The sequence below is a fragment of the Pelecanus crispus genome, chromosome 5 (assembly GCF_030463565.1).
Source record: "Pelecanus crispus isolate bPelCri1 chromosome 5, bPelCri1.pri, whole genome shotgun sequence".
NCBI lineage: Eukaryota > Metazoa > Chordata > Aves > Pelecaniformes > Pelecanidae > Pelecanus > Pelecanus crispus.
Genome location: NC_134647.1, coordinates 84846576 through 84874119, shown reverse-complemented (window position 1 = coordinate 84874119; position 27544 = coordinate 84846576). Strand labels below are relative to the sequence as shown.

At 39.5% G+C, this 27544-nt stretch overlaps 2 protein-coding genes across 2 annotated transcripts; one reads left to right on the top strand and one right to left on the bottom strand.

Moving 5' to 3' along the window:
• Positions 1-3023: 3023 nt before the first annotated feature.
• On the bottom strand, positions 3024-12506 carry PRPF38B (pre-mRNA processing factor 38B). The gene is made up of 6 exons (XM_009477715.2): positions 12222-12506; positions 8690-8758; positions 8242-8393; positions 8098-8158; positions 5368-5591; positions 3024-5101 (listed from the first exon to the last, which is right to left on the bottom strand). Exons 1-6 carry the CDS (start codon positions 12504-12506, stop codon positions 4249-4251), a joined length of 1644 nt encoding a protein of 547 aa, XP_009475990.2. The 3' UTR covers positions 3024-4248.
• Positions 12507-19250: 6744 nt separating this feature from the next.
• On the top strand, positions 19251-26433 carry HENMT1 (HEN methyltransferase 1). Its single transcript, XM_009487223.2, has 6 exons — positions 19251-19364; positions 20948-21060; positions 22158-22292; positions 22700-22882; positions 23784-23961; positions 26023-26433. The coding sequence occupies exons 1-6, from the start codon at positions 19251-19253 to the stop codon at positions 26431-26433; spliced, it is 1134 nt and encodes a 377-aa protein (XP_009485498.1).
• The last annotated feature ends 1111 nt before the right edge of the window (positions 26434-27544 follow it).

Genomic DNA, 27544 nt, shown 5'->3' with positions numbered 1-27544 from the left:
AAGCAAGCAACCAAAAAACCCTAAATAAGCCCCAAAATAACACAGCCCCCCCCCCCCAGCAACCCAGCCCCAAAAACCTCTTAGAAGAAGAAAAACTTGAGAATCAAGAAAATTCCTGTTGAAGACCCAGAGGTAGGCAGCATCTTGGTATGCTAAGTAAAATGAATGCTTTCAGAACAGTATCTGTGAAATCACCTATACTAACAAATTAGGTGATTAAAACCACCTGGGTTATTTCATGATAGATGCCTTCATTAATGCTCACTTAATAAAAAAATTCAATTAAATGAATAATTTTAAAGATGTATTAGTTGCAATTACACAAAGATGAACTCTTGCAAAAAAAATTGTACATATTCTTCCAAATACAAAGTATTTGTAATTGTATTTGACACTGAAGTAATAGCTCAAAACTTAGATAGGCTGTTTTCAGTCCAGTAAAGAAGCTGGCAAAAATGTATCCTCCAGTTGGTTTCAGATTTGACCCAAAATTGCTGAGATTTCAGAAGTGTTCTGCCACATCCAACTATTGTTGGGGAAGGGGGGGGGGGGGGAAGATTAAAAATGGGGGGGAGAAGGGGAGAAGAAAGTTGGGGGAAGAAAAAAAGGAAAAAAGAATAAAAAAGGAAAAAGAAAAAAAAGAGATATGACAACTACATTGCAAAACCTCAAGAGTGGCATTTAAATGCTGGCTTACCCTGCTTAATAGATGGTGGACATCTTCTGTATGTAAAGTTCTGTGCACTTCAGAGCAGTGCAGACAGGGCTCAAACATCTACCAGTGCCAGTAGAAGTCACCTAATTCTTTCAGGTTCCCCCTGAAGAGATCCTGGCTGTTTGCATACTGTCTTTGAGTCGGTACAGTGCTTCAGCTGTAAATACTAAGAGTATGAGCTCATTCATGTTTCTTCATCGACATATAAATGAAAGTATAAAAAACTATGGGTATGTATGGTGTACTAAGTACCCCCCAATGTGATCGGATAAATTGCCCTGCTGTTCAAGTTACCTTTCTCAATACAGATAGACAATCAAAATACAACTCCTGTTATGTTTAGAAGTCAGCTACATACAAGTCCTTTTGTACCGACACTAATTACCTGCATAGGTATGTGGCAGTTAGGTAGGTGGGAATCTCTGGGACCAAAGCCTTGACTCTGCCTCAAAATGAAAGAATACCAGTTTGCCGCAACTTAAGATCTGAAACATTGTTCAACTAATTGAGCAGTATCTTCAAAAGAAAGAAGTAAAACCAAAACAGAGGTCTGTTTCTCAAATTAGCATTATTAGTCCAGATAAGTACTCATCTTTGGAGCCACAGGAAATTTGAAACACAGATGAGGCTTCAAGAGGAATGACTGTCCCAGCTAGGAACTACAGACATGTGGCATACTGTGGAAAACTTGGTTTGTTGCGCTTTTACCCTGAGAACTGAAGAGTAACTGCACAGGCTCTTGTCGGACAGAAGTTCTGCAACCATACCTCCTGGGAAAACTCTCACAATACTTCCAATTAAAATTGGCAGAAATTTTCTTCTAATGACCCCGAGCCAAGAGCCCATTGCAGCTCTACTGCTGGCAACTGCATCAACCAGTCAGCACTGGAGACTCCACTATCTTCCAGTTTCTGATCAGAGCTGCTTTGTAAGTTCTGTGGATCCGTTCCTTCTGGTTTCAAGGAAGGTCATATGAAATAAAATGTCATCAGAAAGACAAAAAGGAATTAAAGAGTCCCTGGATCCAAACCCAAGAGCTGCAAGATTGTAAATCCCAACGATGACTTAAGACGCATGTCTTGGCTTAAATAGTGTTCTTGGCTTTTGGTCAGTTGTGAATATTGTGCTATCCATTAACACTGCTAGCTCAAATACATAACACGGATCAAATGAAATCCAAAAGTTAAAAAGGACTATTTATTGAAAAATAAAAGCAAAGGCCTCAAATTACTGCACTTGTAAGAGATACTGGCACAAGCCGGTGTTTCCACAAACTGTATCAAAATGTTCACTATCTTAACTGTGATCAGGCAGCTCTCTCCGCTTTAAGGTCAAAGATTGTTTCTCAAATATCTGGATTTTGCCTGCCAATAAACCATTCTTTTACTCTCTTTCCCAACAATGGCAGCAGAGGAGCAGCACTGAAGGAACAACTGGGAATCAGTAATCCATTTTCCCTGACACAACACTGGCCTTACAGCCTCTCTGCCCAAGAATGTACTTATTTCAGAAACTCATAGGCTGAAGGTTTAAAAACTAATGAGACCAAAAGAACCCTTCTAGTGGCAAATAAGGTAAATTAAAGTTGTCCTCATTGTTTTGACAGAATCCATGCAATCTCCTGGCAGACTGCAAAGGCAGTTCTAATAGTCTGCTAGCTAGGGTATTTCTTAAATGGCAAATGCAGTTTTTCTCCTCCCGTATTAGATGAGAGCTCAGTATCTTAGTTTTACACTGCAACGGAAAGAACTTCAAGCCTAAGCTTTGTTTCAAGCTCAGATTTAAAATCAGGTAACAAAAATATAAGCAGACAATACCTGAACGACTTCAGTATTAAAAGATTTCTAATACTAAGGATCACGGTGACAAGGGAAAGACTAACAATTCAGAAAACAATAAATAAGAGAAGGGAGGAAGAAAAAATTGAGTTTGTTATTTCTGCTTCTTTGAATATTAGGGAATTTAGTGTATTGTTAGAAATTCAAGCACCGTTTTCCTCCTGGAGGTTTAAAAAAAAAAATCCTAATATTTAAGTATCATACCTAGATGACCTGCACCACACAGAAGCAAAAAAGGCACAAACATCAATTTATTTCTACCTCCAGGTCACTTCACAGTCATGAGTCACACTTAACGTTCTTCCTATTTTCAGGCTGCTGCACTGCTTTGTTAGCTACATCTTCCTTATAAGATACTTATGACATAAAATCCCTTATTCATGCAAAGCATCGCTTAGTCTGAAAATGAAACGTGGAGGAACCCGAACACTCAACTGGCAATGAACATGCAGGGAAAAGCTGACACCCAATACAAAGGAATTAATTGAGAGTTTATTCCAGATGGTTCTCTTCACTCAGTATACAAGTCATCAGAATAATCTATCAAATAGACTCGGACTTTAATGATATGATTTTTTTCTATAATGCATTTTGGTTTTTGCTTCTAACAACCTGTTTAAAAAAAAATCTGCCAGATGACATGTTCCGCACAAACTGCAATCCTTACTATTTGTAGAAAATATGACTTAAAAAAGGACACTATCAGGTAATTCTTATTTTAAACGTTTACACTTATAAAAATGCTTTGGAAGCTTGAAACTGAAACCCTTTGTAATAATTTTCTTCTTCCTACCTCCCTCTTCCCATCTTAAATGCCTTTATTAGCCCAAGATTACCATCAACAACAGAGTGCAGCTGCTGATTAAAATCATTAAAAGACCACAAATGGATAAACTGTGTTTAAAAAAAAAAAAAAAAGGAAGCTTATGTGGATTTTTTTCAAACAAACAGAATGCATAGATGGCTACAGTACTCATCCATCAACCTTACAGTGTCCGCTTGAGGTAGCCTTTCTAAAGAATTACTAAACGAGCCCCAACATAATCTAAATCTTTGCATCAAAACCACTATCTCCTTGAAAGTCCACTCTCAATTTAACACCAGTGGTGATCAACAACATAATACATTTTAAAAGCTTTTGAAAAAACAGCAGGTACAGTGGACATAAATGTTAGTTCTAAATCTGCAGCCCTCAGTGTACATTGTATGCACATAAATATCTCGGCTATAATACACATTGAAGATCCATCCCTAAAAGGCGTACTATTATGTAAAGCACAGCCATGCTAACTTCAGGATACAAACCATAATTCCACATCTGCAAAATGAAAGTAGAATTAGTGGCAGTTTATTGCCTCATACAAATTTAACCAACATGGCAACCATGCCAAAGGAATTAAAACATTATCAGGACATATGTACAGACTGTACATTTCAGAAACATCTGAACAATAAAAATGCAAGAACAAGCTCTGCATTACGAATTAAACTAAACAAATGGTTTGAAACCGTCAATGCATTGAATGGGTTTACAAAGGCACTTCCCTACCCAAAATAGGAAATGACAATCTGCAGCCTAGAGGGAGGTTGGAGAAGAGTGCTCATCAACTACTGCACAATCTCAACTTTAAGAAAAAATAAGCAGGATTTAATCAAACATTTATAGGATTCAATGTGATCCACTTCTGAAAGAGTTCACACAGTCTCATCTTTGTTTTTATGTTGCTTTTCTTGGCTCTCTCGTTCCATACTTTGGCTCCTTCGACGATCATGTTTGTCTGAATGGTCCTTGCTATCACTGTGATCATGTTTGTGGGAACGTTCTTTGCTTCTGCTACGCTTTCTAGATTTTTCTTTGCCGGGACTCTGGTCTCGTTTTCTGGACTTCTCAACACTATCTGTTCTTCCTCTGCTTCTGCTTCTACTTCGTTTATTTGACTTCTCCTTACTTTCATTTTTATGTTTACTCGATTTCTCTTTGCTCCTGCTTCTGCTGCGCTTCCCTGTATTCTTACTTCGGCTCCTACTCCTATGCTTTCTTTCCCGGCTTCGACTTCGACTATGTTTTCTCTCTTTTTTGGAATCCCTCTTGTCATCCCTGTGCTTCTTGTCATCCTTGTCATCCTTGTGTCTTCTCTCTTCTGTATCACCCTTACTTTTCCTTTCTTTTGATCTTTCTCTAGATCGATCTTTCTCCCTCTCACTACCTCTTTCCTTATCATAATCTCTCTCTTTTTTCCGGCTCCGTTCATTTTCTTTCTCTCGCTCCCTATCCCTGTCTCTTCTATCTCCTTTCCTGTCACGACTTCGACTACGGCTTCTGTATCTGTCCCTGCTTCTGCTTCGCCTCCGTTCTAGTGTGCGATCAGTACTTCGAGATCTCCGCCTTTCTTTTTCTCTCTCCTTAGCTTCACGTTCTAATCTCTGCCGTTCTCTCTCTCTTTCTAGTTCTCTATCAAAACTAGATGATCCATGGCCTTCCCGATGATGACTTCTGCTTCTGGACCTTCTGGGAGACCTCCTGGGACTGATGGATCGTCTTGGAGACCTTTTAAAATAAAAGATATTCAATATGAAACACAACCTTTTAAAGTTAAGGGACCCTCTTTACTTTCCAATTTATACTTTACGTACACAGTCTATATTTAAACTTAAATACCAAATATCATCTGATTATTTTAATCCATTAGCATCCATAAACTGTTTTGCCTGTCGCCTTAAAACCTATCTCAGTGAAAAGACGACACGTTTCTGGTAATAAGCAGTTCAATATAGAACTTTTAACATTCATTTTCAAAATAAAGCACATATGACCTTGAACGTCTACGTTCTGCATGCCGGTCTATTTCTTCCATTCCCTCCTTGCCATCTTTCTTGATTTTTCTAGGTCTGCTTTTAATTTGCTGGTCAATGGTTTTCTGAACTGGCACAGGAATCCTTGGAAACAACGTGGAAAACCATTCAAGCTTAGTGAGGAAGGAACGAAGCATCTCCCCGATGGTCATAACACAACCCCCACCTGCCTTCACATCCAGGTCCTACAAAATACAAGCAAAAAATATCCTGATGGTCAAAAATATTCTTTACTGATTTTTTTAAAAAAATGCTGCTACATTACTGCCCTCTTGAAGTCTCATGATTATGAAAGTTTACTTGTCTCATATTCTAAGACATTTCCTTAGAAAAATTCAAACTCTGCACCCTTTGGATTTAGCAGTATGTTACAGATAGGGAATGGGACTTAATACATATGCATGCAGGCACATACTAATCCTGCAGCCATCTGGATGGTAAGGGACTGTCAATGAAGAGATTAACGCGAAATCCCCTTACACAGTCTGGCTATATGGTACGATCTTGTATGTTATTTAAACGCCACAAAGTTGAGAAGTCCTCTCAAACTACATTTAATACTCCATTTTGTGGATGTACAACTGCATACCATCATACCCAACCCTGTGGCCTAAATCATTTAAGAACTACATCATCGCCTATCTAAAAATGATCATAGAAAAACCTCTAGTACAAAATGGCATCCTAACAGAATTGGAAGCAATAGCAAACCAACTGCCATGAAGCAGTGAGGTTTCTAATTTAGAAATATGTAAAAAAATAAATAAATGAACAAATAATTGGAAACGCATAATCCATGATGACCATTGTCTCTGAAAAGGGTCATTACCGCATGAAGGCCTTCTTGCTATGCCCTCTCACAGCTCAGGACATGTTAGTCAGCTATTGTCAGTCCCAAACCTATAGTGCAAGCACACAAGGAAAGTGAGATTTGTTACCTAAACAGGAAGAGAAAATCTAAATGTAAAACTGCTTGCACTCACACACATTTAAGTGTTCAGATATACAGTTTTTCCAAATATAATCGCTGCAGAGATCTAAAGAAGAAAAAAAGGAGTTAAACGTAGCACCTGGAGAGTACGTACAGTTAAACAAAATAAACATAAGAAGCATTTTGAAAAGTAACTCTGTATCCTGGGAAGTTTTTCACAGCAGCATGGGAAAAGATGAACTGCTTCCCCATATTTAAGAACTGGAGAAAAAAAAAAAATCCTGTAGGTTTAAATAATTCCATATATATAAATTTGCTTCACCCTATTGAGCTTGACCAGGACTGGTAAGAAACTTAAGACAAGCAGCCCCAAGAACTTGTTCCTACGTAACACAAAGCTACTGAAAGCAGCTGGGAAAGAAACACTAATTCCAAAAATATATTGGGAAATTTTAAACAACAATAAACAAATATATGCTGATAAGCAATATCTGCAAGAAGTGAAAAGTATAAACTAAAAAAGGTGCTTTGAATAACGAACCGATTAAGACCTGCACAATTGCACTTGCGATCACTTTATTGTCCTGGGAATCAGGTTGTTTGTGGGACCCTGAAAATGAAGCCACCCCAATCCTCCTCATAAATTACAATGCCACACTGCAGAGAAGAGTTCATATTAACCAGCACCGCCTGGGGGAGAAGGAGGATATCACAGCAATGCAATCAAGACTTAAATGGGTTTTTTTAATTTTTGTTACAAACGTGCAATAACACAGGTTTACCTGAAATAACAGCCGTTTCCTTTGCACAGTGTTTTTGATACTTAGCATGAAAGAAGCTGTTTAAAATAAATACACTGCATTGCAGTCAGATACAGGTATAATTAACACTATTTTTAATACAAGTATTCGGACATCATTTACAACTGCAACATTTGAAATTTCTTGAAGTAGATGTCTACTGTCACACTGAAGAGGGCAGGCGATCCTTCCTGTTCCATTCTTAAATCTAGGATGTAACTTAAAACCTGCTCAATAAATACAAATGGCAACAGTATGTAGCAGACTGCATATTCAACTCCATGGACTGAGAAACCTCACCCACTAGCTCCTACTCTGTTCCTCCGGACAGTAAATCAGGACTACGGTGCCAGAGGTATTCTCCTATCTGGCTGCATTATTATGCAGTTCTTTACTGAACTCCTTCAGTTAGCAACTCATGTTTCTTTTTTTTGCCCCGTTCGCACAGACATTAAGCTCACTAGAAACAATGGCACCTTATGCAGTAATTAGGGTATTTGTTTCTCCTCTGAAGAAATCCTGGGTTTAATTATTCCAGGACATGAATAATAACCACAGAAATTTTTGGTAATATTTTTGGTAATATTTTTGAAGGTGAATGTTCATGTCTACTGTATACTTCCCACTCTTCTATGTGAGCACCAACTCCCCCTGTCCCAGTAATAAATGCAAAATACAAATTTAGCGCTCTCAGGACCTACTATACCTTGCTTAAAAATAATTCTTTTTCTAGAAACCGCACAGAAGCCACATTCGCATAGCCTGCTGTCTGCATTCCGATTTAATAAACCTGTTTCACATGGCTTTGTAATATTTGCCACAGTAACATCCTAACCAATGGAAAATTCTGTTAAATCTTTGAAATCTAAGAAAAATGACCTGGGCCTTATCAAAGAGCATTTAAACCTAAAGTGGTAACATGAAAAGAAACAAAACAAATTATTACCCTCGCCGACATACCTCTTCATCATCAAGAAAGGATTCAAACCAGTCCCATAGATCTGTAGGTGGTTGTGTGTACCTTTAAGTACAAAAAGAATGTAAAATTTTAATACAGCTTTCTGTACATTAAATTAGCCATTAGTTGATTATATTGATACTTACCTAATATACATAAATCCAAGAGCTCTAATATATGGAGAGTCTGTATGAGTTATAAGGCCCATCACTTGCTTACGAGTGAGTTTCAGTGTAAATAACTTGTAGAGCAGACAAAAGGCAGTAGACACAATTCCTCCAGTTCCAACACCCCGCACCTTTCAAAAGAAAAAAAGTTAGGTGACAACGCAGGAAGTCACAAAGACATTATCCCAAATCTACAAAAGAATATGAGAACTAACACAGGATAAAATCTAAAGCTACAAACAGAGCTATGTAGAAAAAGTAACACTACTTGCATCCACAGCTCTGGAAGCAAGAGGAATATATCAACTCTTTGTAATAAATACTTTTACATCTAGGGACTGAGCCAACATACAAGCAAGTTTTAGCTATGCTTGCGAAATTTATTTACCAGACAGAAAAATTTAAGAAGGCACGTACTTCTACTTACCCCTCCACACATCCCTGTCTGGCCTGCTGTTTTTCTGCTCCCCTTTTCCCATGGTTCAACATGTGTAACCTGAAAGGGGGGGGGGGGGGGGGGGAGAAGAAAGAAAGAAAGAAAGAAAGAAAGAAAGAAAGAAAGAAAGAAAAAAAGAAAAAAAGAAAATTACAATTACAACCGCCATAATTTTTAGCTGCCTATACAAACTTAATTTAAACAATGGATATCCTAAACCAATCTTAAATAGCCTGTCTTCTCCTACCAAGTCCAAGATCAAGCCTGCTTTGTCATTAAAGCAAAGCATTTGGCTTTTTTAATTACCACATTAAGAAATCATAGCCAAAGTCATGGATCAAGTTTAAAAAAAAAAAAAAAAAGAAAAAAACAAAGCAAGGATCCATGTTTATTCTATACTCCATGTACTTTCAAACACTCTATGACTAAACCCCATCAGCACTATTTTCCATGGTGACTGAACAATTACCTTTAAGTTGTCTGTTAACAAGTTTAGTGATACCTGCTGATGACAGCTACAGAAATCAAAATGTACAGTCTCATATTCATAAATCTCATTTATGCAGTGAGCTTAGCTAGAGATTTCTTTTAAGTATCACCTAGAATTAGGACAAAAGAAAGATGTCTATAAAGTGTAGTACTTTAATCTAGAAAGCCAGTGTTTTTTCTTGCAGACTGCAGTGATGTTTAGGTAAAATGGTTCCTAAGTACAAACGAGTAAAGCTTGCCCAATTCAAATCTTTTGAGATGCATTTAGAGACGAGTGCACAAACACAGTTAACCAACACCATTCCTTAAATTTGACAGCAAGAATCATAAACAAGTTAAGAACCATAAAACTGCCTAAGCTACACTCCAAACTGTGAAATTCAGAGAAGTAATGTCTGGCTCAATAAACACGTATATTTCCTAAACACATAAACTTAAAAAAAAAAAAAAAAAGCAAGACAAAAAAAGATACAATGGTGTCACACTGGATTGGGGATAAGAGTTTGTGGCCAAGTTGTATTGCAGTTCACAGACTAAAATTCTTTAACAATACATAAAACAAAACTAGTTATGCACACAATCACATGAAATCAGAGATATACTAATGGCTGCAGTTGCTGAACATTTTTTTTTTTTTTCCAGTTACTGTCTTATCCAAATAGGAAAGATGAGAGGTGCCAAGACTGTAGAATTCAAAATCCACTATGACTTCCTGCATTATTAGCATCATATGAGAAGTTCACAAATACTACATAAATAATACTGCACATCCTTCTGATTATTTATGTTTTTTCCTCTCACAGGAAATGAAAAGTATTTTTTAAGTCAAAGGATCAGGTATGACACTGTCACAATGGTAGTCTTAAATTTTTTTAATTACATTCATTGGCCACAATCAATATAAACATGCCGGTTTTGACAGATATCAATAAAAAAACCCAAAGCCCTGAAAACAATACTCATTTCAGAAAAGAGTATTTAAAGTTTTGACCCTACAAATGCTACATATGCTTAACTTGTTGGAAGCATACACATTAAGTGAAGTTGAGGACATGCACATGGTGCTAAAATGAGGGATAAAGAAAGAGGAAGTAATCCACTTTGCAGATATAGAATTGAAACAGGAGACCAGAACTAGAAAATGAGTTAATTAAAATATCTAGACAGAGTCTATATCTTCAAAGATGGTCCCTATCACTAGCTGCCTGTGTGACTTAAGATCATCCTTCCTGAGAATTCAGCACCCAGCATTCTTTAATTTTTTAAATGAGCCACTTATTTTGGTTCCCAAAGACAAACACACACAAAAATACACCTGCCACGGTGGATATTGTGATCATTTAAAAAAAAAAAAAAAAGCCAGCAATTTTTCCGGAATCTTAGAACACGAACAGAATTAAAATCTTCTGAATATCAATGAAGTGCCTTAATCATCAGGTTATCTTCTCCCTTACATCTATTACTCATGAGCAAGTAAGGGGCTGAGTTTTCTCTTTATTTAGCATGCAGTTCTGAGTCAGAATAACTGCCAAGTTCAGTAAACAAACTTTATTTACATCGAATTAGTAAGTGGATATTTAATGGTATGTCAAAATTGTTCCCCAATCTAAGATTCAGCCACTTATGAAATGAAACACTGAGCCAAGCAAATGAACTATTTGACCTACTGCAGTTGAGCTCTACCAATACTAAGACGACAAATCACATAAAACATTTTTTACCACATCTGAAAGGGTCCATGTAAAATACAGTAAGGTCTCAAATTTTCTGAAAACGTTTCTTTTATAAATTCTTCAGCTCTTGCCATCACTTGCAAAAATAAACTTTGCTGCTTTGCATTCTAATAGTCAGACTGAATTATTTCTATCTCATATACAGCAAGTGGTAAATTAACTGAAGAGAAGCTTTGTCGACAATCTGTGTTACTCCAAGTATTAGGAGAATTAAGTAGTCCACTCCAAATGACAGAGCGCAAGTAGAGAAGTGCTGTCATTAAGAGGACAAAGAGTAGCACTGTCTTCATAAGTAAGTGCAAACAATGCCAAAAATCTGAAAATACTTGTGTGGAGTTATTTTTCAAAATTATAGTGCCCATGGTAACTTGACTTGCCCTGCTTAAATGAGACAAAAAGGCTACTTTTTTTTTTAATTATTATTTCAAAGTGTATTGAAACCCGCTAACGGACACAGTAACATTATCAAGCAGAATCAATTTACCTGAGAAAAATATCTCAATAACCACAAAAATACAGCTGACTGAAGACAGCAGCCTGAATTATCTAAGTTTTGCTCTCATTATCAGAACAAAGAATGTGGCTGTGTAGATGAGCATTAATTATGCATACCTCTACCTGGGAGACTGGCTTGATGGAAGCCCCGCTGCAAAACTGATTCAATCCTGCTAACAAAACAAGAACTGAGACATGGGTGTACTGACACAGTTCAGTTACGTCCCCAGCACATCCTACCAAACACCAGGAGAAGCACTAAAATGAACTCGGTTTTGACTGGGTGTGGAGGGGGGGCGATCCTGACCTCTAACTGAGGAAGAAGGCCACATGCAAACTCCTGTTGAAACCACCCACGGTCACCACCATACCTTCTGTGCAGTTATATGGCGTGTCGGCAACTCCTAGGCTGCAGGGAGTGCTTGTCTCTAGAAGTGGCATGCAGATCTGGACCCCTCCCCACTCTCTGCGACTGAGAGCACAGTCCTTAGACGGCCATTTCGTCCCCACTGCCCTGGCTGACGCTGCCCACTTCAAAACTAACTTACAACTCCGTAATTCCAAATCCGACGCGAAACACACTTCTTTTGTGAGAAGGCAGCACCTTGGATTCCCCCAATTAAGCATTAAGAGATTTGCTCCCATCCCTCACCGCAAGATAAGGGACAGGAAGGCAAGAGAGAGAATCCGCAGGCCGCAATCAAAGCCTTCCCCCTTCAAAAACCCCAGCCACAGGGAGGCTCGGGCCAGGCGCCAGCACAGCCCCGAGGAGTCCACGGCGCCCAGGGCGCGGCCTGCAGGCTCACCTTGAAGTAAATCTCGTCCACCACTTCATGGTAAGTCTTGAGCTCATAGAGCTGCACCTTGAAGTACGGCGACGAGAGGATGTTGGTGAGGATCATGGGGTTCAGGTTCATGGTCTTCTCGTTCCCCCACAGCGGCAGCACGTTGCCCTGCTTGCCTGAGGCCGCCGGCTTGGGGGCTCCGCTCTGCAGCTGCTGCTGGGCCGGCGGGACGGCGCCGGGCTGGTGCTGGGCCGCCTGCTGCCCCTGGCAGTTCCCGGCGCCGACAGCGGGGCTGTTGTTGGCCATGGCGGCTCGGGGCCCGGAGCGGGGCGGCGGCACGCGGCCTGCGAGGCGGACGAGCGGCCGCGCCACACCAAAGCGCGGGCTGCCGGGCCGGGCGCTGCCTCCGCCAACCGCCGACAAGATGGCGGACTCTGCGGAAGTGACGGCTTCGCCTTCCGGGGCCGAGCCGACCAATCCCCGCGGGGGCGCGCGGCGGCGCACGGCGGGGGCGGGAGAGAAGGGGAAGAGGCTGGGGTGCCCGCTGCCCGCGGGGCTCGGCCCCTTCCCGCGCCCGGCCGCGTGGTTCCTCCTCCCGCTCCTCCTTCTCCTCTCAGCCGGCCGCCTCGCAGAGCCGGGCAGGCCAGAGCCGCCCCGCCGCCGGCTCGCCCCTCTCGCTTCCGAGGCTCGCCTCAGCCGCGGGGCTGCCCCGAGCCGGGCCCTCCAGGCGGGGAGATCCCGGCCGGGGAAGGCGAGGGGACCGTGCGGCGTGCCGGGGGACAGCTGCTGGCACCGTAACGCGAGATACTAAGCCAGCGACTTAGCAAACTTGGAAATCGGTCCCGTCGGCCACCCTTGTCATTGGTAATGAGGCCAGGGCACAGCAGGAGCAGGGGAGCGAGCACCGTCCGCCTGCTTCTGCCTCCACAGTAACGGAGAGGCTAAGAAATAATGACAGAGTTGTGTGCAGGAGTCTTGGGCGAAGAAGCGTGTATTGATGGCCGCACAGAATATGTGCAGGAGTCTTGGGCGAAGAAGCGTGTATTGAGGGCCATACGGAATGTGTGCAGGAGTCTTGGGTGAAGAAGCGTGTATTGATGGCCGCACGGTCAAAGCCTGTTCACTTTAATGCTGGTTATGAGGCCCGCTCCTCCGGCCGGGACCTGGCAATGGCTGAGCAGCTTCTGAGAATATTGCCATACACCAAGAAAACAATAACTGTTCCCTGCTGCTAAATGCAAGCTGAACACCTCTTTCTGAAATTAGTAACGCTAGATACAGACTCGGAACAATCAACATTAGGTTAATGCATTTGAAAACAAGCAGCTGGATTTAAGAAAGTAACTCTACATTTAAATGATAACGGGAAACGGAGAAAAGACAAAATCCTCCACTTGTGCTTGAAATACATCTGATAGATGAATTGAACTTGAATTTTCAGGTTACGTTTAACTCATTGTTCAAAGGCTTCCAACAGGTTTTGAATTACATGCTTTTTTTGCAAAAGCAAAAAACCCTAGTTACGTCCTTCGGTGTCAAGCTTTAACCTGCAGTACAAAAGGGAGACTGAATGCAGGGTTTAGAATAATTGCCAAGAGATTCTAAACATCAGAGGACTACGGAAAACTAACTGAAAGTCCACCAAAATGACTGCAAACTGGGCACAGTGGAACAAAATATGTTCAGTAGTACGCACAGAGAAGATCTCCACGTTGCTCAGCGTGTCAGGAAACAGGTGCAGGGAGAAGTTGGTATGGAAGCATCCATGGAAATAGCTTCTCTACATGTGTGCTAGTTAAAACTACATTTTGAATTTAAAAACAAGGAGATAAATACAGAAGTAACATTAGAATATCTTCACTCTTCATTACACACTGAAAACCTGAGACACAGTAATTCATCTTTGTTACTCTGGCCCTTTAGCATACCTTGGAGCTCGTACCATAGCAAAAAAGTGTTCTTATCAGGGCTGTGACAGTTAACAGTTTCTCTAAGCCGCCTGTTGTGCTATCTAGGCTCTTCACTCCCCTTTTCTAGGAATAACTTCTCCAGCCTCCTTTTGGCCTCCTCTTCCCATCTCAGCTGATTGCAAAGATGTTCACAAAACCTTCATTACTCATTACAGGACTCTACTGTCTTGATGCAGTGAATATCCATTTAACAATCTCATATGAAATTAAAGAACTAATCAAAAAATTATTTCTAAGAAAGTGTCCTTATAGCAGTGAAGCAATCCTGTTCTGGAGACAGTTAGCTGGCGTAATAACTTTTCTTTGAAGCTGAGTGTTTTTTCTGTTGTTGTTTTTTAGGGTACCCCTGACTCTTTGGGCACCTCCTTAATTTGTCTTGTATAATCACTTCAAGACAGCCTGTATTTCTGTTACAATTTATATCACCCAAATTGTGTTTTCCTGCATTTATCTTTTCCTGTTGGAATATTTAGTCAATATCTTCTAAAACCTCAGTGATTTTCTTCTATGTACAATAACATTTTTGTACTTCTTATGCAGTCCTTCTTTGGTGGCGATGCTGAAACCTTTGATATAGCTACAACCTATAAATTAATTTGCTCCAACTTTGATTTTCTTCCCTTGGGCATCCCAGCCGGTCTTTATACAGAATAGAGCCAAAAAAAAAAAAAAAACCCACCAAACCAAAAAAACATCCAGGAGGTGATTTTCACTTGCAAACTGCAAGGAACTATATATAATTATAAAAAAGTAAGAGTATGGTAATCTGTATGTAAGAGCCTAGCCTCATTTCTCATTCACACAGATTAATTCTGAATTTTCTCAAACAGGCCTAATCTGTTAGTTGAAGCTGAGGAGAAAGATACTAGTACTTAGTCATTAAACATCCTCTAAATCTGTTTTGAAAGGAACGGTTGTTAACTCTTGAATTATAGATTAAGCAGCATTGCTGCATGTATTTTCCTGTCAAATATCAGTGTGGACTAGTGTCTTCTGGGATAGTACTGCATTAGATTTCTTTTGCTATCACATTTCATTATATGCACTGCAACTTGAAAGGGAAAGTACAGGAATTGCATACAGTTGTCTTTCTCATTCCAATTACTAAAGGGTAAAAAGTTTCAGCAGTTTAGGATTTCTTGATTCATGACTTTCTACTGTGAGATGCTTTTATTTCAGTATAGTCATATAATTTGTTGCTCTCTGTATGGTACATGCTTCTCTAAAATAACCTGCTTAATTCATGGGCATATTGAGCCGAATAGAACTTGAATATGCAGTTTGAAATTACAGACTGTAATGTGAAAAATACCTTTGAACTGAAGTTTCTGAGGAACCTCATCAACTGCATAAGAAAAAAAAAAACCCAAAGCTTTAGACAGACTAAATCAAAGGATTTTTTTCTTTTTCAGAGAGAGAATAATACAAAAAAAAAAAAAAAAAAGGGGAATAATCAGAAGACTTCTTCCAAACTTTCTTCTAGCAAGAAAAAGATCAGACCCTGGAGTCAAAGCAGATTGTCCAGCTTAAAACTGCTAATAGTGCTTTCATGCTGCCAATCTTCAAAAGATTGGATCTCCAATCCAATTTTACCACCTAATATGGAACAATTAAAAAAAAAGAGATATTTCTGTGATTATGTTGTTTGATAATGGACAATTAAACACCTGATAATTCTGAAGGTTTCACTTACAGTGGTACATTTTGGGATGAAGTCTCACAAACTATTAGGAAATTGTGTGAATTCACAAGGTGTTCTGAATTTACTTTTACTGTATACTCTAACTTTACTACTGTTCTTCCCTATACTTTTTTGTTGTTAAGTATGTCATACTGAATTATGAGTACAATTTTACAGGATACCAGAATCTATAGCATTTAAAGCCAGGAAGTGAAAGACTTCTATTAATAAACTTTACAGTATCTTTCTGAGGTAAACAAATATTATGCACAGTTTACAGATTGTCTGAGACATAAGTACTAAATGGTAGTTCAAGGTTAAATAATGACTCAAGAGCCTCCCAGCAATCTTTTGTTCTTGCACAAAGTATTCATACCCTTATTTCAATTACAGTGTATTTTCTTTTCTAAAAAGCAAAAAACTAACTAAAAAGTAAAAATCAATTTACTAGACTAGTCAGATGGATTTAATGGGGATTATTCCCTGTATAAACACAGTTTCTGTGCATGGTCAAATTGGGTTATGCAGGTCTTTAAATCTTGTTGGGGAAAAAATCCTACAAAAATAATTGACCAGGTGTTATATATACTTTAAAATAAATTTCCTATATAAGCAAAGATTGGTAATATTACAACACTTATTTAAAACCTGCTTGCAGTCTAAACGCTGACTGAAATAGCAACTCTCCGGCTGCCTTATTTGCATATACTGTTGTTAGCACCTCACCATTATAATGGTAGAAAAAAAAATTGTAAAATTGTTTAATTGTTTAAAACCGTTTAATTGTAAATTTGCTCCCTACTTCTACTACTCATAAACCAAAATTAATATAAACAAAAGCTAATTGCTATTGTATTTCAAAACCTGAAATACAAAGAAGTTCACACAGAACAGAATGGAACCATTTTAATAACTTAAAATTTCTGAAAACGTGTCTGGATTGCCAGTTTGCAAGCACACTTACATACATTTCCTAGCTATTAACAACACAGCTAACGTGCTGTTAACTATGTATGCTCTATCTAGGCCACATCCTGCAAAACTGAAAATGTTGGCCAAGACTCAAGTTTAAGCCATCACAGGCAGATATCAGCATACAAATTTCTACTATTTTCTGAAAACTAAACCAAAACATATTGACTTATGGTCTAATTTAGTTAACAAATTTTCTCAACCCTCACTGCCACCAGAATCCTCCTTCTTTCTTTTAGGTCCCAGGCATACAATCTACACTACCCTTTTTATATAGCAGCCCCACCCTGTGTTAGCAAAACGCTTTCCATACTTGTGAACAGAAACAGCAACAGGAAATTTGGAGCCATGTTTTCCTTTCTGTTTTCACTGTGCATCCAAACAGCTGCCTGCTCTTTGAGAGACAAATTTTGCCGTAATGTGGAAAATACTTAATGAAATCCCACAAAAGACATCGATTTTCTTTTTTTGTAGTCGCTACCCCCCCTCACCCTGGCAGAGCTCTTCCACTGCATGTCCTAAGCAGTGCAGTAGCTTAACTTTCCCCTACGGAGAATACAAAAGCGTCCGCAGACACAGGAACTGTACCGAGTCACGCAGAACCTAAAAGAAGTAGCACGAGCAGTGGGATTTTTGGTTTTTAGTGTAAAAATTAGGGACACCCCCCTGCCAATCACCTTTTAATGACACAGAGGGAGGCCGGCCCAGGCAGAGATCAACGCAACAGGCAGACCTGTGGATGCTCATCTATCGTTTTGCACTAGAGTGAATTAGAGGACATGCCCCCACATTAAGAGATGTAAATAAATGTTTTGCAGCGGGGGGGCTGCAGCCCGGAGCGGGGGGATCCTGCCGCTGCGGCTGCTCCCTGGCAGCTTCCCGGCGCTCCCGACGCCGCCGAAGCGTCGAGGCTCGCCGCTCGCAGGGGCAGCTTCGACTCGGAAATCCGTACGGGCCGGGCGGGGAGGAGGGCGAAAGGCGGCTCCTTCTCCCCAGGCGCCCCGGAGAAGGCCTGCCCTCGCTGCGCGGCTCCCCGCCGAAGGACGCGGGGCCGGGCCGGCCGCTCACAGCTCCCGCCCGCCGCGGGAGGCGGGAGGGCAGCGTTGAGGCGATGGAGGGAGGGCGGGGGAAAGGGCAGGGGCTTGGCTGGGGCGGGCGACCGGCCGCGGCGTGAGGAAATGGCGGTCGAGGGGCGGGGGGCGGCCGTACCCACCGCGGGCGCAGCGGGGAGCAGCCCCTGGGGGCAGCCTGGTGCGGCGGGGCTGAGGCGGCTCTGGCCGGGCGGCGAGGCCTGAGGCGGCCGCGGGCTGCCCGCTACGGGGCCTGGGCAGGGCCGGGCGTAGCCTGCGGGCCCGCAGCGTGTGCGAGGAGCAGGTGTGCGCGGGGGCGGGGCTCTGGGGAGGGGAGTGCGGCAGGGTCACTGTGCCCCGGGGGGGCAAATGGCCGGCCCGAGCAGCGAGTCCGTGTCCGGAGTTTGGACATACCTATGCATACAGATGTATATTTGTACTGGTGTGTAAAAGGCTTTAGGGGGCGGCCGGGTTGCCAGCAGGCTCGGGCCGGCTGCCTGGTGGTGCTGGGCCCGGTAGCCCTGATGGCGAGCCCGGGAGGAAGGCTCTAGAAAGCCCTGCGCGCCCAGGGCCGCGGCCCTTTGCTTGCGTGGTTGCTGTGGAGTTCGTTCATCATTCATCAGGGCCTTATTTTTAGGTTTAGTGGGTATATTTCTTCTTAAGTATTTATGTGTGCTAATACGTATTTTTTTTTAGGAAAAGGTGGGAGAGTTAGAAATGCACTAATGTTTATGACCCTAGTGCCACGTTGAATTATGTTAGATTACTTGTAAAATGCAGGCACTAATTACAAGGTTTAGCTCATAGTAAATCTAAAGCTAAGGCCTAGCAGAACCTTTCCTCTTGCAGAAGATAGTAATTATTCAGGTATTTCCTGCTAGTCGTTAATTGTAGAAATTGTATAGAGCCATACATATCCAGATTTGTGTATAAAATCATCTGAATTGTAAGACAAAACAAATGATAGATGAAAGACAAAGTAGGCACCTGAGTGAGAAATTATTTATTTTTCTGCCCTCGCCAGAAAAGCTAAGGAAGGTTAAATGTGGTTGTGTAAACGCTATGCAGGTTTGCCAGATGGAGAGTGACAAATTATGAAACTTGCTTTTTTATGATTGTATATGATTTATAATTGTTTATTAAAAGGTTATTTACATTGTTATATGCAGAGGGAGCAGCTAGTGCCTAATTTCGTTAATTCCTATGTTTTTGTCATTCTCTGAATAGATCTAGGATCAGGTCTACCCCTGCTTAATTGTGAATTGAACACCACTGAAAACAGCAAACTCTGTAATTTGATACGTTGGAAAGTACTTCAGAAAATAAGAGTCAACTGTTTTAGCATTAGCAAAATATTATGGATGAGAACTTTCAAGAACAGTTTACAGGAATTATTAAATTTACACCTCCTTTGTACAAACAACGCTACCAGTTCATTAAAGATTTGGTGGGGAAATACAAACCTAAGAAGGTTGGTATGTTTTGTCTTTTTATGTTATGAATTTGAAAAAAAGTTAACATTAGGTATCTCAGGGAGACAGGAAATGCCTAGATAACCTGCTGACCTAATTACCGAACAACAGTAGTGGAGGAGCTATTGTTAAAACTGAATTGCCTTAGCAGACACTTGATGATCATGTTTTGTTTTTCAGGGGTGCATATAATTAATGCTAATTGATGGGAAGAGGGGAAAATCTAAACAAGAAAAATGCCTTAGCCTGTTTTGGAGGGGGTGGCATTCTGGTTTTAATTTAATGCTGAGGATTTTGGTTCAAGCTGCTTCCATCATAGTTTCGGTTTGCTTTCTAGAGCTGTTAGTTCCATATACTGTTAGCAAGTTTACCTCATCATTCACATGGATGTTCTCTGATCAGAAGTGATATTAAGAGTGTGGGATTATGCGAGGCTAACTCTCCTCCACTTTCTTAAAGTCTTGTCACCCCCTCCTGTTTCTGCACACAGCCCTCCCCCCCACCAGCCTACCAAGGCTCTTGTTTCGATAGTCATCTTGAAACGTTAAATTATTTAAGTGATGTTGTGTAGTGTTTGCTCTTTTCTAATATATTCTCCCTCCCAGCACCTCTTTCCAGAATGTAAAAAGTTGAGAAATACCTCTGTCTTCAGTGTTTAACTCTGAACCTGATATTAATATCTTAGGGAGCGTGCAAGAAATTGATGAGAAATGCATGTGCAGTGTGCTCACATAATCATACTTCTAGTAGCTAATAAAAATCTAATCCAGTCTATGAGGCCATGGCGCTACAATCTTCTTTTAAATAGAATGTATTCAGGAGTGTTGCATCTGTATTTAAAAGCTTGAATTTTCTGATTTAGGAGAGGAAATGGGGGTGTGTGTAAACTTCTGTTTACCCACAAGGTAGAGGTAAGCTGAATAGAAACAATTCAGGATTTTTACACTGAGTACTGGGCAGTGTGCTTCAACCTTGACTTAGCCTGAGAAAGAGCAGTGGGGTTTGGTTTGTGTACTCGACTACCCCTTAAGTTTACAGGAAGGAATATCTATTATATGTGTGACTTTGTGGTCAATATTCCCAGCCTTCCCCACTTAAACATTAGACTGAGCCTGTAAACTTGTTTTATGCAGATCCTTTGCTGCTAACCTGGCTGCTGGTGAGGCTCTTAGTGTTTTGGATGGAGAGCAGGCCAGTGAAAAGCAGTGGTGAATGTGAAAATTGCTACAGCTTTAATACTTAAGTCATACCTTACAGTTATTTGAGGGAATATGCCTTCATGTGGAAGACATTCTCCACAGTCAGTGGGATGTTCTACATGTACTTGTTCATAGCTGTAAGAATAAAAGGTTAATCCATTTAAAACATCTTGTAGGATCTTCATATACATTTTTTAAAAGAATTTTCAAATCCATGTCTATCTTGCTTGCAATTTTAGTTATGTAATTTTAGTGATGATTGTGAAATGTTTTATCGTTAAAATGTTATTTTGACATAGATACTGAATTTTTATTTTATGAAAGTCTCTGAAATTACTTGGAAATATGCAGCATTTAAACATTGTTTAATATCTGATTTACAGGTGGCAGATTTAGGATGCGCTGACTGTACGCTTCTTTGGATGCTGAAATTCTGCAGTTGCATTGAAGTGTTAGCTGGGCTAGATATCTGTGCAAGTGTAATGAAAGAGAAAATGTAAGCTCTTTCATTGTGTTAATTTAAGGTTTGTATTTTGCTTGACCTAGTGGCATGTTACATCATTTCTTGTAAAGAATTTCAAAATGAAGGTAAATGCGGAAATACCAGTTTGGCAAATGAAGAGCTGTCTGTTGTTGTTATTTAGTTACATTGTACCTGTGTCTGGGGACTACTGGGCTGTAGATGTCTGTAACATCACCTAATGTAGCAAAGGTCCAAGTCATGGAATGGCCCTGACGGTGTGTACATCTGAGAAATACACTGTTTGTAAAGGTACTAAACCATTGTATTAGTAGTATCTGTTTATGCTCATACATGACACTTACTGTGGTATCCAAATCTGATCTTTTTGAAATGTGCATGTAACTCTCTTCTAGTCACTGTTGTGGGGACTTCATTGTTCATCTTTTTGAAATGAGAAGGTTAGCGCAATGTTTTCTGTCTGGCTTAGAAGGCTTTAAAATGTGAAGTTTATGTGATCTTTGAAGCATGGGTCAGACTGGTGAGGAACACCAAAGTTTCTCTCTTAGAAGCTGATTAGTATAATTTCAATTAATATGTAGGATCTAGATGCTGACATGATCACTTGCTCTTTCTCAAGAATGAATAAAAGTAGCCTTTTATTATATTTAATGTTTATTGTGTGTTTTGTCTGATGCGGTATTTCAGAACGAAATTTGCACATACATTTTAGTTCCCAGTCTATTTTATTTGGGGAAAAAAAAAAGGTTAATATGCTTGCCTAATATTCCCCAAGAATCCTGTAAAGCGTGGCTAAGCCAGACTTACTATGTGTCTAGAGTTGAGCTGCTATCAGAATTCACAAGCGGCTTTGCAAGTGACTTGAGAGTATAGTGGAAATTCTGAACGTGAAGGACAGCTGCTGGATTAACTCCTCTGCTCTTTCTGTCCTATTGTATGTAGTCATAAGAAGTGTTTGTATTAGAAAATCTTTTATTTTATCCCTGTAAAATAGGTAACCTTTTTGAGATTTACAAGGTATCTATGTAGGGTGTTAGGTAGTTCAGTTAGATGCACAGTTTACCTTGTCCTAAGGTCCTTTCTGTGACATCGTGTTTTTAATACTTCTGTAGGCATAGGTTGTCTCCTCTTCCTGGTGATTATTTGCAACCGGCTGAAAGATCCCTAACTGTTACCTTGCATCATGGTTCAGTTGCCCATAAAGATCCTTGCATGCTTGGTTTTGACTTGGTAACTTGTATTGAACTGTGAGTATTAGGCCAACATACTACATTTTTCTAAGTTTATTAGGGTTCAGTTTGGAATTTTGTCCATACTCTAAAACAGACTTGATCAAACCTTTCAAGCAGAAGAGTAGCAGAATGTGGCATCTTCTAACTTTTGCTTAAATTAACCATACTAAGAAATTCAAGTGGTGCTAACTTATGGTGGAAAAGGATATTGATGAAAAAATACAAAATGCAAGAGGAAATTTTCTCAGACCAAAACCTCTAAGCTGCCACTCAGCTGCAGTGCCAGTGCTAATATTGCAGAGCTAGGCTTAAAATTACAAGGTACAGATAGGGGTTTGGGTTGGTTTTTTTGTCTGGTTGTTAAGAAGATTGAAATGTAGTAGGGTGTTTTTAAAGACATACATAAACTTAATCCTTTACAGAATAGAGCACCTGGAACAAGCAGAACTAAAGAAGTTTCCTGAAGTGGTGTTTGGCTTCATGGCTCCAAGCATCGTTGTGATCAGTACGCCAAATTCTGAATTTAACCCTTTGCTTCCAGGAGTGACATTATTCAGGCATCCAGACCACAAATTTGAATGGAACCAAGCACAATTTCAAAGCTGGTAAGTTTACTGAACATCGCATGCAGAAAACTTTGAGTGTTCAGTGATGTGAGAAAGGAATAACTATAAATTTTCAGAATGGTTTGTGTATGTGGTTTGGTGTCAGTGGAGTTTCATACCTACTGATCTGTTGAATCGTTTCTTTGCTGTTACAAATAGTTAAACATGCTCTGAGGGTTTTGCCTTTTATGATGGTTGTTAAGTTGGCTTGCTTTTACTGTAACTGCTCTGCAAAAAATATTTAAAACTTTTACTTTCCTTTTTATATATCTTTGTTACAATTAATGCATTTGAACTGTAAGGTATTGATTAACCTTTTCACATAATAATACCCTGCTATAGTTAGTTCCCTGCCCCATCACTTTTTTCACACTGGCTGATGTACAGTACTACAAGATTGGTTTAGACATTTAGATGTCGTGTACATGTAACCTTGATTAGGTAGACTTTACTCTTTATACATTTACACCAAACCTCACTTTTTTTTTTTTTTTTTTCTATTAACTAGCCTCTTGTGGTTTTAGGGTGTGTATGCTTTTTATGGGTTCTTCTCAAATAATTTTGTTCTCTAAAATTGGTAGTTTTTAGCTCACTTTCAATGCATTTAAGACAGTGAGTAAGCAACTGTGAACATGCATATTCTGTGCAGATATTTTAGAAATAACAGTAATGTTTGGTTGCCTAAATTACTGATACTAAATAATTCAGACTATAGTAGGCATATGATTACAGCTCTGATTCAGCAAGTTTTGACAGTGCTTATCTTCAGGCGTGTGAGTATTATTAGAGAAATTATGCTCAAGCATTCACAGGCTCAGGGTTTTGCTTCTGTTAGAGAATGCATCTTTATCACATTAAAAGATGAATATTTAGTGTGATCAGAATAATTTGTCTTTCTTAGGGCTCTAGAGACTGCTAGACGCTATGATTACTCAGTGGAATTTACTGGTGTAGGGCACCCACCAGCAGGAATGGAGAATGTTGGGTTTTGTACCCAAATAGGTGTGTTTGTTAGAAAATATCCTCAAACCAGTGAATCTGCTCAGTCTGAGAAAGCCACTGAAGCAGTTTACAAAACAGTAAGTATTATTTTCTTCCTTTAGGAGGATGAATAAAGAGTAAAATTTTCTGTGACCTGCCTGTGAAGGTGTTCTTACTGTGGTCTATTATTGCTATCCAGTCTTAGCTCTGATTAACACACACCATCAGATCAAAAGAGTCCATGTCCATGATTTGTGTTTCTAATTGTATAAAGGCCTTTAACTTTTAGGTTATTTGCTAAATAGCAATATGGATAATAATTCTTATTTTAACATATCCTTAGAATGAAAATGCTCCTTTCCGCCAGGTATACTGTGACACTACTTTTATATTTTTTCCTGTTATCATTCATTTTTTCATCATGTGGATGTTGACACTGACAGAGATTTTTCAGATACATAAAAACCAAAAAGCATAAAAAAGAATTTCTAACAGAGTGTATGCTTTGAAGAACTGTGTAGTCTTGTCAGATATTTTATCAGAAGGCAGGCATTTCCTAGAAATTGGATTGACAGGACCTGTTTTGCATGGTTTGCCTTATTCAGTAGCATGACCAGCAGGGTTAGCTCAGTTGGTTAGAGCATGGTGCTAATAACACCAAGTTCACAGGTTCAATCCCTGCTTACTGCGGGGGGGGTTGGGCTCGATGATCTCTCAAGGTCCCTTCCAACCCAAAGCATTCTATGATTTGATGTTCCACCCTAATCTCGGTATTTTCAGGTAGCCAGTTCTGTTTTTTGCAGAGGTATGGGATCTTGCCGAGTACCCGGTTCTGGTGGCGCACATCAAACCTTTTTGGTTTTTAGCACTAAATGGCGTTAACTTTAGATAACATCAGATAATATTTTTGTAAATTACTCCACTGTGTGTTGCAGTGTGTCACACCAACAAAGCCTAAAGCACCTAAGTACCATGTGGTATAAATCAAAGGACGTAACGTGAAGTAATAATGCAAAAAAAAGAAATATATTGGTGGTGGGGTTTTTTCAATTTTATGAAGCCATAAATTATTTGTTTCAGTGAACATATTCTAGTATTTCACTTCTTTGTTTAAAGGTATATATGCGTCTTCAAGTGACTTGTGACCTAAAGTGAAATGTAAAGTGACATTACGGGAATGTCTTTTGTAGTTTCCAAGCTATAAAGACATTCTATACATTTGAAATTTCACATGTTATCTACTGCCCCATAGAATTGTGAAGTGCTCTGTAATGCAGAGCAAACTTGGAAATACGTCTAGGTGACTGATGTACTAGAAATTGCTTCATTATCTTCTGTTACAGGGTCATTATGGAGGGAGTTTTGACATCAGTATCCTTTCAGTTTAAACCAGAGTGTTATATCTTATGTGTTTCTTATCAAACCTGGACTATCAAATTAATTTTTATTTTATTATGTAACTAATTTATGGGAATAAATCAACATTCCAAGATATAATCAGAAAGTGAGAAGTAGTTATAGACTGTGGAACTTCAGTGGTTGTGGGTTGGTATAAAGCGCTTCCTAGTAAACTAGTGGGAATGAGATGGCCTGCCTAGTGTCCTTAATTGACTTGGAGTGTAGCTCAGTGTAGAAACACACTACAAAGTCACAGATTTTGATGTCACAATTTATTTTTTAGCATTCTCTGCACCTGTGAGAGCATATTTAATGTTTTTACTCTGAAAATGGAATGAAAGACATAGCTGCAGTCCTGGTTTCCAGATGACAGTTCAGAAGTAGTTTAGAATCTACGTAGCTGTGGAACTGTCACCAGAGCTTCATGATGAGTAATGTGGAAAGTAAGAGGATGATTAAAAAGAATTAAAGAATTGCAGGGCTTCACCTTGCCTGATCTACAAGTATAGCTTGCAGATATAAGCCTGATTTTTTTTTTGAAGTTCTGTTAACTTATTTAATTGCCATTGTAGTTGTAATATATAAAATCAAGTCATATTGTCTAGTTTTTCTGTTATCTGAAAATGTTTGAAGTAATAGGCAAAACAGGATTGAATATAAAATTACGTTCACATTTTAGAAGCTCTTTTTGACAAGCAAATGTTAAAATCTGAGCCCATGATAATGATAAAACATTCTATGTGTTCTTACATGTTGTAAAGGTCTTCAAAGCGGTGTATCCAAGTCTTAAAGATGAGAAGTACCTGCAGAATGCAGTGGTCAGTGAAGTTATTTTCACAGCACAAATCATTAAGCGAAGTCTGCTGGACCATTTAATGTCAGAACATGAGGAGTATAACAATGATCCTACTGAGAGAAAATCCAAATTCCAACCTTCAATGAACTGCTTTTCAGAAGAGCTTGGAAAACTGGTTGTTGAAAAAAGCATGGAACCATTTGTCAATGGAAATGTGGTTTATATACCTCTTAAAACAATCTTTTCTTTTCCCAAAGTCAATCGACTTTGTGGTACCTTTGAGAAGTTATGCAAGCTTATTGCTGGCAACGTCACACTGAGCAGTGATGGTTCTGCTGTGGTGTTCAGTACTGAACATGACAATGAAGAGAATTAGATCACAGATTTCTCACACAAAGTTCAGTTAAAGTAATGAAAGTAATGTTTTGGGGTTTTTTTTTTTTTTAGTACCTGTCAAATGGTCGTTCGGTATGCTAACTAGAACCACAAAAATCTTTTTTTTTCTAAACCTTCCACTATTTATCCATCAGCATCTCTCTCATTTAGCAAAGGTGAGTGCTTCTGACAAAGATTGCAGTAACGGGTAGAGTTTTGAAGTAGAGTATCAGGGGCTAAAAGGAAAGACTTAATTGCCATGAAGGAAAACGTTAAGTATTTCTGGTTTGGTTTGTTTGTGGTGTGTGTTAGTTGTTCCCCCCCCAGCCCTTACCATACTGTAGCTATAATGACTAGATTATTTTTGGTAATCTTTTGTTAGCTTCAAGGATAGTTAAGACCACAGAACTATGTTGTGCTGAATAGTAAGAGTCAGACATAGGTTTAGGGCAACCTTTTTCTTAACAGAATAAAATTTATAGATGCCTTTTTCAAGATAAGCACATACTTAGCTTCTGTGAAAAAACAAGATAAAAACAAGAAAAAACAAGATATTTCCAGATAAATTGGAATATGCCTCAGACATTTATAGCTCAGTATATTCAATACTGGGGAAGAGTGCCATGATGTTGGATGTAAGGGGTGGGGGGAAGGTAGATTTAGCCCTATTGTTTTATCCAGTTTCTTGATAACTGCTGCTTGGGAAATAGCTTGCATCCTGTAACTTTCTAGAAGCTGAATTTAATTAATTTGAAGCTGATACCTTTGACTATTCTGGTTTTTTTTCAAAAACTGAAATCTGTCATTGTGAATGCTAAACTGGCCTTGGTGTACCTGGAAAAAAAAAAAAAATATTCTGTGTTTTTCAGTGCAGCACTTGTCCAAAAAGTCCTGATGACACATTCAGCAGAAATAAAAAGCAGAGGTATTGTAGATAGTAGATCTTATTGATTTGGCCAGGATGACTTTTTTTTTTTAAGTAGAGCTGAATTGTATGTGTAAATGCACAGTAAGGAAATGTTAGATGATAGACTTGGGAAGACAGAAATTTTGAAGGATGCACAGGATTGGCTTGTTCATACAGGACTAATGAAGCAACACACTGCAGTTTT